Source organism: Hyaena hyaena, unplaced genomic scaffold (assembly GCF_003009895.1).
Source record: "Hyaena hyaena isolate Hyena2069 unplaced genomic scaffold, ASM300989v1 scaffold_34, whole genome shotgun sequence".
NCBI lineage: Eukaryota > Metazoa > Chordata > Mammalia > Carnivora > Hyaenidae > Hyaena > Hyaena hyaena.
Window position 1 is genome coordinate 1,255,970 of NW_024080665.1, and position 12,109 is coordinate 1,268,078.

General features: G+C 49.9%; 1 protein-coding gene across 1 annotated transcript in view; it reads right to left on the minus strand.

The window, feature by feature from the left end:
- Positions 1-12,109, minus strand: part of CHRDL2 (chordin like 2) — a 32,277-nt gene that overhangs the window by 17,293 nt on the left and 2,875 nt on the right. The window contains exon 2 of the mRNA XM_039228764.1: positions 3,306-3,418. Coding sequence (XP_039084695.1) covers positions 3,306-3,418 — 113 coding nt within the window. The remainder of the gene's footprint in view (positions 1-3,305; positions 3,419-12,109) is intronic.

The window sequence follows — 12,109 nt, forward strand, 5'->3', positions numbered from 1 at the left end:
CCTGATGTGGAGAAGACTCAGGGCTTTGTGATCGACTCCCTGAATCTCTAGGTTTGGGTACAAACCCTGGAGTTGGCACCAGAGAAGGAGGGCCCCAAAGTTCTTGTGCTTTTTCAAGTACACCAAAGGGAAGAGAACGGATGGGGCAGAAAAATGGGGTGTGGGGGGGGAGGGATGAGCTGAAACAGAGGAGCTGAAGAGAGAGATAGGCCACTGCCCCTCCTGGAGATTTCCCGGCTTGCCAGGCAGAGTCTATCAGCCCAAGCTAGACAGCCCACACCTTACTCTCCCCTGTTATAAGGGTCATGGCACTCTGGCAAGGGAGAAACCAATTAGCTCCAGTGGATCACAAAACTTGGACTTTGTCAACTGGACCACATGTTGTCATGGACCATTTACATCTGTCTAGTCCATTCACCCGTGAATTCCCAAAAACAAGGGTCATGCCTCATCTGTTCATCTCTGAATTGTCAGCTCAGGGCCTTGCTCCAGGCTGCTGCTGCCTGTGACAGTCTGAACAAAGGAGCAAGTGAATAAATAAGAGGCAGGAAGAGAAGGGATAGATGAATGGAGGGACCCAGCTTTGTTCCACTGTGAAGTCTGTGGGTTTGCTTCTACTCCGTTGCCCACCAGGTTCCCCCACGGCACCTCTTGCCCCATGGAAAACCCCAGACCAGACCCCAGACCCTCTGGGGTCACTGCTTTTCAAGATGGCCAGATCGCAAGGACAATCGGCACTAAGGGGCATCCCAGAACCCACAGAATTGGTCTGAGCTCCAAAAGGGGCCTTCTAGAGGCCTGGCACACATGGGTGCTTCATAAGGTGAACTTAGGGGTGAACTAAGCCCCTCAGATGAGAAACTGGGGCAAAGTTCAAGGAACTATGTGACCTGAAGAGTTAGAAGAGCCAGGCAAGGGGTTGAACAGGCAGGTGACCAGGTGGGAGGCCATGCAGCCAGACTGCCTCTCAGGAAAGTCATAACCACCATTTACTGAGGGGCTATTAGGTAGAGGCTTTATCTTGGATATATAACTATATGATCTGACTTTATTTGCTTAGCAATCCTAGGGGTAGGTGCTGCTATCCACACTTTCACCATGAGAAAAGAGCCTCTGAGATTTTAAATAGCTAAGACCACACAACAGGTGAGCACCATCTCCAGGGCCTCTGTACTTTGAGATTCTGAGCTGCCTCTGGTGGACGGGATAGGGATTCACTCATTCGCTCAGTATTTACTGCATGACTACTGAGTGCCAGGCCCTCTTTTAAGCTCTAGGGACATAGCAGTGACACCAACACGGTCTCTGCTTCACAGAACTTGCATCCTAGGAGCAGGAGACAGACTATTAAAAATAAACAAGAAGGAACAAGATCATTTCAGTTGTTAAACTTATGATAATAATAAAACAGGGCGATGCGCTCGGGTTAACCGTTAGAATATTTTAGAGTCAGCTACCAGAGAAAGCCTCTTAAGGAGGTCACTTTTCTGTGACAAACTGTGAGATGAAAGGGACCATTTGTGAGAAGATTCAGGGATGGAGGGAGACATCTCAGGCAGAGAAACCACCAGGTAGGAATGAGGTTGAAGCACTGGCACAGGTAGGAGATGAGGTCTGAGAAAAAGGCAGAAGGCAGCTCACGCAGAACCCAAAGCAGAAAATTTGAATTTTACTTTAGGTGCAATGAAAAAGTTTTAAGAGTGGAATAACGTGATCAGTTTTATGTTCAGAAACGATCACTCTAGCTGCTGTGTGGAGGACGGATTTAGAGAGGAAACAGGGAGACCAGGTGGGAGGCTGGTGTAACAGCCCAGGGAGAGATGAAGGTGGCTTTCATTAAGGGGAGTAGTGACAGTGGAGAGAAGTGGAGGAATTCAGGATATTTTCTGGAGATACTGGCATGATCACTTGGGTTGAGGAAACTCTGCAGACAGAGAAACAAATTAGCTCCAGTGGATCACAAAACTTGGACTTTGTCGACTGGACTGCATGATATGTCTGGAATTTTCTGTTATGGTTTTCTTTCTGTTCTCTGGCTATATTTCATAAAGTTCTTTTTGTAAAGGCTGATTGGCCTCAGATGTGCTAAGGAGAACCAAGGAGGAGGGCAGTTGTGGGGGATTGTGTCTCCATTGGCATCAGTGTTCTGCCTCGGGCCACATGGTAGAAGCCATGGGGAATCAGAGGGAAAGATCCCAGGAGGAATGAGACCCCAGTGATCAGAGTCAGGAGAGGGGCTGGTCCATCCCCTTCCACCTAATGTCTTCTCAGAAGCTCCTCTCTGCTCCCACTTTGAGAACTGCCTTAACAAGAGAGGCTCTTACAGGCTTTCTGCATTCCTCTCTTGGCTTTTGTTCAGGGAAAGATGCCAAAGGGCTGGCTCCAGGTAGGAGCGAGGTACCCTGTCCCCCACAAGCACCAGTACCAAGACAAAGACTGTTGAGGATATCACACCAACCAGGCTGGGCCCAGGCAGCTGAACTGGAGCTAAGGGTGTTTCCAGCCTCCCAAACCACTCCCCCTCCATTCTTACCTCTCCATCCTCCTACCTGGCCTAAGAATTCCGGACCACCTGGGGATCTTATTTATTCCACCCAGTTGATAGTACAAGGGTCTGTGGAGGGGGCTGGGTAGGGTGGGGAAGGGGACACAGAAGTGAACAAAAAGATCTGGTCTCTGCCTCAATTTGTTCAGCCTCCAGCAGGACACCAAACTGGGCATGAGTGAGCAGCCCGGAAGACCTGCTCTCAGGGGCTCCATGTAGGAGGGGCAGTAACTGACAGACATAGATAATTATTGTACTTGGCCAACAGTGATCAGGAGAAAGGGACAGAAAATCTTATGTGGCATCCCAGGAGACACACTTGCAGGTGAGGTATCTAATAATGGTGAGGGTAGCATTTGGGTGAAGGCTTAGAGTCAATATTTGAGCCAATGAGTTGGGAGAGCATGTCCCAAGGCAGGGCAGCAAGAGAGGTGGCTGGAGGAAAGAGCACAAGGCAAGGAAGGTATGGGAGGTCAGATCAGAGAGGCTCTTGTCCTCTGCTGCATGGGACATAGGGAGGCTGGCAGCAGCCAACATGGAAGGAAGGCTGGACTGAAAGATGGAAGGCCCAGTTTCCCACCCCAGCCCAGCCACTGACCCGTGGTGTGACTTATCTCTGAGAGGTGCACAGAGCTGTCTATTCCTATGTATTGCGTACTCACTAGGGAAGTGGCATAGCCTCACCCTCTCTCTGGGGTGACTTCTCTAGGGTCTCCCAGACATACCTGTCACAGGTGGCCATGTGGCCAAAGGAACGTACCTCAGAGCAAGTACAGCGCAGGCAGTACATCAGGCCCTGTGGCTCCAAGTAGGGGTGCCAGCTCTCACCGGGTGAGTATCTCTTCCCATGGAAAAGGCAGAACATGTCTGGGCCTGGCAAACCAACCAGTGCTTTGTCAATCCTAGGAGGCTCCAGTCCAAAGACCACCATCCCCTCTTCTTTCTGGCTCTAAGAAAGATGTCATCTGGACCACTTAAGGGAAAGGGAATCCACCAGAAGTGCTCTCTGCTCACGGGCCCAGAATATCTGAGCTTGTCAGCTTGTCCACACACTTGCTATGTGACTTTGGGCATGTCACTGCTCCCTTCTGAACCCCAACACTTCTCTCATAGGCAGTTAGGAGGATCAGACAGTCTAAGTGTCTACAGATTTAAGTTGTGGTATAAATGTTATTAGATGAATGATCTGAGGCCCAGAGAGGATAAATTACACCTTTAGGGTCAGTCAGCAAGGAGGGATGGTAGCCCAAGCTTCCTGACTTTCCGTCCAGTACTCCTTCTGTCCTCATAATAACACTGGCTTCCTTTCCCTTGGTCCCATTTTGCATATTTATTTACTACATCTCTGCATCCCCCCCTTCCCACTGCTGAGCCTCTCCCTACACACACACACACACACACACACACACACACACACACACACACTCCTCCTCTGGGTCCTATGACCCACCTTTGCAATAAAGCCACTCAGAGCAATTTTCCTGCTTTCATACCATACTGTGTCCTTATAGCTCAGCAAGCTGTGATGGAAAGTGTTTGAACTGGGAAAACAAGGGCTGCCTCGTGAAAGGTTCTTAGAAAGCTGACTTCTAAATAGCCTTAAAAATGGTCATGGCAACTACTTTGGTTGCACTAAGGTTAATTTTGTGATCTGCATATCAGTTGTCTATATGCAGATGAATGCTTCCAGGAATGACTGGGAAATAGTTGTTTCCTCGGGTGCGTTAGATAAGTCTCAATCCTGCTTTTCTCTCTCACTTCACACAGCCAATCGGTAGCCCTGCCTCCCCCCACCTCTTACTGGATCACCACTTAGCCTGGGAGCTCCAGGTCTGGCTCACAGCCATGCCTCACCCTGCTGCCTTTTGCCCCGTCCCTGCCGAACCTCCTTCTCTCCGGTACCCAGTGATTTTTACAACCCAGAAGGGATGCTGTCATTCCTACAGGAAAACCCTTTTAGGGAGGAACTGGGATGCCCAGCTCAAGCTAGGCTATCCCCAAAGGATTGTGGAATTAGATGAGATTGAGCTATGGAAAAAGGAGCCGACATTTATTGACTATCTTCTCTTTATGTAAATTACTTAATTCTCTCATTGACATTGTTGTTTTGAGCATTAAGTTGGATGATGCTTGTCAAGGCCTACTTAGCCCAGTTCCTAATACTTAGTTGAGCACTATGATTATGATAAATGTGGTAACAATGACCCTGCGAGATGGGTCATCTTGAGTAGATGATAGTGTCCCTCTAACAGGGTCTTGGGGTTGTTACCATAATTATGAGAAAACTAGATGGAAAAGCTGAGGATGCACTTGCCTAGGCCATTCAGCTAGTGATCTGAATCCAGGACTCCACTCCCAGGCAGAGCCCCTCGCAGTTCACCTTCCTCCTTCATGGTTTTTTGCCCAATCCCAGGGCCTAGGGGCTCCTCTCTCTGCCTCAGCGGCCACTGTATGCTATTCCCTATTTTCTTTTCCTAGTCCCCTAAGTCTAGAATCTAGAGATTGCCTTTCATACCTCCTCCTGCCTACTTTCTAGAGTCTTCCTGTTAGACATTGCACCGCACAGTTGCAGAGAACTGAAAGCAACATACCAGGAGGGGCAGCTTGTACAATGCAGAAATCCCCTCTCAGTGTTGGGGGCACTGGGGCCGGTTCCAGGCACACACCTTCAGAGGAGAGGGTCTCCGGGGCCATTCCTAACCTTCAGAAAGTTTCCCCCATAACTGCTCCTGCTCTGCCTCTCAGGCATTCCGGAACAAAGATTTGAGGCCATGGTCATGATACCCTCAGAGTCTGCACTTCAGTGGCCGCTAGGGACCATAGGAGCACATGGCTTGGTTCCCTCCCCACCCCCTCCTCAGCTCCCTAAAGTAGAGGGGGGATCAGACAGCAGATCTGTTCCCAGCAAGGCCCAAGCTGGCCCGTATCAAATGAGCTGTGTTTATCTCTCAGCCTCTGCTGGCAGAGAGGGCGGGGACCCAGCCCCAGCTGGGGTGCTTGTCAGAGCCAGCCCAACTCTCCAAGGATTGAATAATGTCTTTCTTCCTTAGGCCCCTCCCCCTAACCAGGGAGGGGGGACGATTGCAACACTACCTCAAAGCCTTAGGTCTGAGCCTCATTGCTGAAGAAACCCTCCTCTCCCACCTTCCTTGGGGCGGCCCTGTAGCCTGGCCCCTGTGCAAGTTGGCACCCCTCCCCCTTGCCGCCTGCTCCGAGCATGGAGACAGAAGGAACGTCTCAACCCATGCCCAGGCCAGGAAGCCGCTTTCTCTACCAACAGACCTGGCAGTGGCCGAGAACGTGTGGGGCCTGGCAGGCCGGTCCCTCAACCCCAGAAGGCCTCCTGTGACCACAACGCCACCCAACCATGCCCTCCAAGGTGAGAGGCACAAGAAAGGGTGGCATTGCCCGGGGCTCCCTCTTATACTGGGGGGTGAGTGCCCAAGGCCACGCCAAAGCCAGCAGACGGAGGAACGGTCGGGCCACAGCCTCCTCCATCCCTCTGGTCCTGGCATTAGCCCCCATTAGCTCCTTCGGCCACGAATTCACCGTGTAACAATGAGGAAGCCTCCCTCTTCCTTCTCTCAGCCTCAGTTTCTCTTCTGCAGAACAAGAGGGAAGGTGAACTTTGATCTCCAAAGGTTCCTGCACAGATACTGCTTATGAATCCACGATTTCTCAACGCCAACACAGCAAGTTTTTAAGATTGAAGATTTGAGAATTCTGTGCTTAGAAGAGCCTACATTTCACGAGAACATGAAGCTTCTAGAACTATGACTTTGTGGTTCTAAGAGTTGATCATTTCAAGCTTCCATGATTTAGGATACACTGATGGTGCATACACCCAGGCTCTCAGGGACTGCAAGGCGGGTGGGCTAGGAGAGGGTTCAGGGAGCCAATGAGTAACATGAAGAAGGAAGCCAAGTTTGTCTCTCACGTCCCCTCCCTTCCCACCTGTTCCCTTGAGCTTCTGTGGCCTTCTCCCACCTGGCCTGGCCTTGGGCCTGCCCTGTGCCCCTCTCCACCCACCACCACACCTCATCCCATCCACCTGGGCCCATATCCCTCTCCCCAATTCAGGGGCAACTGGGCCTTCTCTTGAGGATCTTTAGGAGTTAATGGCCCCTAGCCGTGATGTCTAACTCCGGAAAAAGACAGCAGTGGAGGAAAAGGGACAGTTGGCCCTGCTCCAGGCTTTAGATAGAGAAGAATTAAAGTTGGACAGATCTCCTACCCCTCAAAACGGGTGTGAGTTTGTGTGTATCTAGTCCAAAGACCCTGGCTTTGGAGTCAGATAGGTCAGGATTCAAACTGGATTTGGCTTTTTATCTGTAGCCTGAGTTTAGACAAATTACTTAATCATTCCAGGTCTCGGTTTCCATATCTGTTAAATGGGATTAGTAATCTCTACCTCTCAGAGTTATTATAGAATTAAATCAGATAATATATGTAATGAGCCTAGTGCCTGACACATATTAGATGCTCAATTAAGTGGTAGGTTTAAAACAAAAAGCAGTGGGGCACCTGAGTGGCTCAGTCAGTTAAGCATCCGACTTCGGCTCAGGTCACAATCTCACGGTTTATGGGTTTGAGCCCTGCATCAGGCTCTGTGCTGACAGCTCAGAGCCTGGAGCCTGCTTCGGATTCTGTGTCTCCCCCGCTCTCTGCCCCTCCCCTACTCATGTTCTGTCTCTGTCTCAAAAAGATATAATTTAAAAAAAATTAAACACACACAACACACACACACACAAAACCAAAAAGCAGATCCGGGTGCTGACTCCAAACTTCCCTAACAGTCTGTTTCTCATGGTATTCCATTTGTTCCCACAATTTTATGGGCAGCCCCAAGCACTCATTAGGGCATGAATATCAGGGTACCTGCCACTGAGGTCAAATCCCCCAGGTATCATTTACAACCTCACCAACCCTATTTCCTGTGGCTCCCCACACTGTCCTAGACATACTCACAAGCCAGATTCCCTCAGCGCCCCCTCTGACTTCAGGGATGAGATACAGAGATGAAAGGGGTCACCAGGCTGGAGAGCGAGGGAGAGGCTTACGAGGGGGCCTTGAGAGTCCAGAGGGCAAAAGAAAGCCATGGAAAAGTTTTAAACCCGGGCATGCCCATGATCAGCTTTGCATTTTAGCATTATCACGGTGGCCGCAGGAATGGGGAATGCGTTGGAGGAGTTGGAGGGCGAGGCCGGAGGCGGGGAGACCAGGCGGCCTGTTGCAGCCACTGGTTTTAAGAGAATGCTGAGAAAGCAGCAGTACCCATGGCAAAAGTGCAGATGTGAGGAACACTTAGGAGGCACGGGGGGTGGGCTTTGGGGCAGGCTTGCTGTGGGTGGGGAGGACAAAGGAGCAGTCTACAACAGGGCTGAGGTTTCAGGCCTGAACAGACAGATGAATGTGGAGCACTTGACACAAAAACAGGAAGTGTTATTATCATTAGCAACAGTAATAGTCCTTCCTGCCATTCATTCATCTATTGAGCATTTGTGTATCAGGTCTTCTACAAGGCTGTGGGCCTGGGCCATGACTAAGTAAGACACAGTCCCCATCCTCAGGGAGCTCACAGCCTAATGAGGAAGATGGATAGATCTAATACAGCTGACCCTGAACAACCCAGGTTTGACCTGCACGGATCCACGTATATGTGGAATTTTTACAGTGTAGTACTGTAAATGTATTTTCTCTTCCTTATGATTTTCCTAATAACATTTTCCTTTCTCTAACTTACGTTATTGTAAGATTACCATATGTAATACATATAAGGCACAAGATATGTATTAATTAACTGCTTAGGTTATCGGTAAGGCTTCAAGTCAATAGCAGGCTATCGGTTATTAAGCTTTGGGGGGAGTCAAAAGCTAAATGCAGGTTTTTGACTGTGAGGGGGTGGATGCCCCTAACCCCCACATTGTTCAAGCGTCAACTGTACATACAGCGTGACAAGTTCTATGACAGTGGAAGCAGCCTTTGGGGAAGGCTTCCCCCAAAAAGATGCCTGACCTGGATGTTGGAGGAGTTAACAAGGTGCAGATGAAGGGGAAGGGCCTGTCAGGCAGCAGGAGCTATGTGCAAAGGCACAGAGGTGGGGGTGACCGTGGTTCACACAGGGCGCTGCAGGGTGCTAGCTCTGCTTCCTGCCCAAAGCATCTACTTGAATAGGCCATAGTCAAAGCTCTCCCCTAGCTTGACACTGGCTTAAAGTAATTGGACTTAGTTGATCCCACCTGATTTCAGGGCGGCAGCGTTTACCAGAGTCTAAATGTTATCATGTCACCTCAGGCTGTCATTGAGAGTATTGATTTTCCAGCAACACTCTCAGCGGTGGCCTTGTTTTCAGCCTCCCCTTCTCTTGTTGAATCTCTCACTCTTTCACCACCCCACCAGGCTCTTTCACACTCCTGCGTCTTCCCATGCTGTTTCCTCCACTGGGAATGTGATTCTCCAACTCCATGTTTGGCCAACTCATTCACATTCTTCAAAAGCCTGTCTAGATGCCGCCCTTTTGGTGAAGCCGCCCCACCCTTCCAGGCCAGCAGCCAGTCCTTCCCCAGGGCTCCCACAGAACTGAGTTCATCCCTCTGTGACAACTCTCGTCACTGGATTCAAAGTACTTATTAAGTGCATTCTTCTTCCTTACTAAGCTGTGAGCTTCTTGAGAGCAGGGACCACATCTCATTACTTTTTGTATCTCCAGTGCTCTGCACAGGTTCTACACAGAGTTGGTGCTTGATAAATGAAGGCACCATGAAAGGATTGAGTCAACGGAGACGGGAAGTTCTGGAAGAGGAGGTGATTGATGGTCCTTAATCCTGGAAACCTCTTTAACAAAGAAAATACTTGATCACGTGGGAAGATGGCCAAATCCCTCTTAGCACTTTGACCTTGCCACCTAACAGGAATTAGCCTTTGACTTCCCTTTTCCAGCTCTTGCCCATCTAAACTCCCAAACCAAACACCATGTAAAAAAAGGGCAGAAGCCCAGGCAGGTAAGAGGATGAGCAATTCCATGATCTTCACATGTAAGTCACAGTTTCCAATCTGTTCCATCCAAGGTCATCTCTCAGTCTGCTTTGAAACGCTCATGCTATAGGAGTCTCATAGGGGATAGTTAGGACTGGGTAGTGTGATTGGGATTTTTCCAAGAAGAAGCAGAAAAGACAACCAAAAAGAAGCTTCTGGGCTGCAGGGGAGGCTGGAAGGGACCAGGGGGTCTAGGGTGTGAGGAGAGAGGCCTGGGACTATGGCTGGCCTGTCCCCAGCCTGCAGGAACTCGGGAAACCTGAGCGAGCCAGCTGCGCAGGAATGTGAGAAAGTTTACATCTTTTCCCTTGCGCCCACACAGCCATACTTTATTTATTTATAGTTCCCTTTCATGCAAACAAACTTGCTTCCCTCTAAGACATAAGCTATGCTCTGGGCACTGACACCCAGTGGGGGAGGCCTCCTAAGGGAATCAGAAGTGAAAACCTCAGGTCCTCAGCGGCTAAGCTGTACGACCTAGGGAAAAGGCCCTTGCTTCTCTGAACCAGACTCCTCCTCTCTGGTACATGACGGATGTTCGGGAATACAAAAGGACCTGAAAGGAGAGAACTGTCAAACCAGGAAAGGCATCTCTGTTACCAGCAGGTGTTGGGGTGGGGGTGGGACAGAGATGAGACTGTTTACCTTCTGTTCTGCCTCGAACATGTACACTTAGATTCACAGATTCTTAGAAAGTTAGGGACTAAGAGATGACATCCAATCCTTTATTTTACAGATGTGGAAACTGAGTCCAAGAATAGAGGTCAGGACTTGCCTGGGATCATTGATTTATGCCAGCACAAACTCCAATGGTAGTCTTCAGATCTGAGGGGGGGGTGCTTATAGGAACACCCCTCCCCTAAGGGAGCAAGACCAGAAGAAATGGCTTTGAATTGCGAACAAAAGAATCCAGGTGAGATATAAGGAAGAATCCTGACTATAAGAACGGGTAACGGAAGAAAACTGTAACTGCCTTCCCTGGGATGGGATGGGATCCCATCCAGGGGCTTGCCCCAAATGATCTCTGTACTGCACCTCCCAGGGGCACCGCTTTCACACCAGTCCTTGGGAGTCCAAGGGATTCAGGATCCCTCTCCCCGAGACCGGCGCCATGGCCCGTGGCTGGGGGAACTTGAGAGGCCAGTCCTGGAACAGGTGCAACAGCTGGAACAACTGCGCAGCTGTTGCCCAGCTCCTGCTCAGCAGCCAGCGAGCCAGTGAGTGAGACAGAGACCTCTACTGGTGGGAGCGAGGAAGTGCAGAACCGCCTAGACAGACCCAGAGAGGGGCCTGCCTGGAACCCGATGTCAAGCCTTCACCTAGGTGTCCCTCTCCCCCATGTACATCTGGACAGGTAGATGGGGATGCAGCTGAGCTGAACAGCAGGGCAGGGTCCCTACCAGTGGGTCCCCCTACACACTCACTGTTCTAGGCCTCCTAGGTACGCTCTCCTGGTGTTTGAGGGTCTACCTACTCCTCCCTAGCAGGACAGAGGTACCAGGCTGCAGACCTAAAACTTCCTTTTCTAAAGCCCAGAACAGGATCAGAATCAAGGCAACAGCATATTTGGATCTTAGAGTCTTAGAATCATGGAATGTTAAAGCCAGAATGGTCCTCAATGATTGTCTATTTGGGTCAACCATCTCTCTTCACAGCTGGGAAAACTGAGGGGCAGAGAAAGGCAATTTGTCTGGTATCTGCACGGTTGGAATTAGTAGCAGAGCCAGGATAAGGCCCTGACCTTCCGATTCCAAGTTTGTCCTCTGTACTACATCATACGATGGGAGCTCCCTTCCTGCCCCATCTCTGCGTCTACAGTCTGGGATTCTGTCACCTGGGAACAGAAGCTTCAGTTTCCACAGTGCACATAACCTTTGGAGAGAGGATAGAGCAATCGATGGTTTTACTTGTTAACTGACTGTCTCTTGAAAGCAGAATTGGACAGTGGGAGGAAAGAGAAAGTAGAAGCATGCCGGATACCTTAAGGGTGGGAGCGGGTGGCAATAGTAAGAAAAGAGTACAAATGAAGAGGCACTGACATGGGTGAAGAGCACTGGAGAGGAAGTCAAGATACTAAGCAGGTTCTCATTCCGCAGAGGAATGGGTGCCCAAACTGATTAACATCATGCATGTATGTGTCTTCACCTGGGGCTGGGATCAGTACCAGTCAGTGACCAGCTCACAGACTTGGAATTGGGGTTCAGCCGGTGGTCAGGGTTTTGAGGATCAGGGCTCAGCCAGTGGCCAGAGCTGAGACTCAGTCCAGGTTGAATTCAATCTGTGGCTGGAAACAGAGCCCAGGACAGAATAACCTTTGTTTGAATAGCCTTTCTGCACTGTAACCAAGGAGGTCACTGCCATGTGTGTTCACATGCTTTTGGCATTCCACAGAGCTGAGCCACCTCAGGAGTCTGACATGAGGCAGACTTGAGAATATCCATCTGTTGGTACCACTTCTGAAAACACCTTAGGTGTCACCAGGAGGTTTCTTATGTACAACGGGCCTGAGATCTTACTTGAACTAAGACA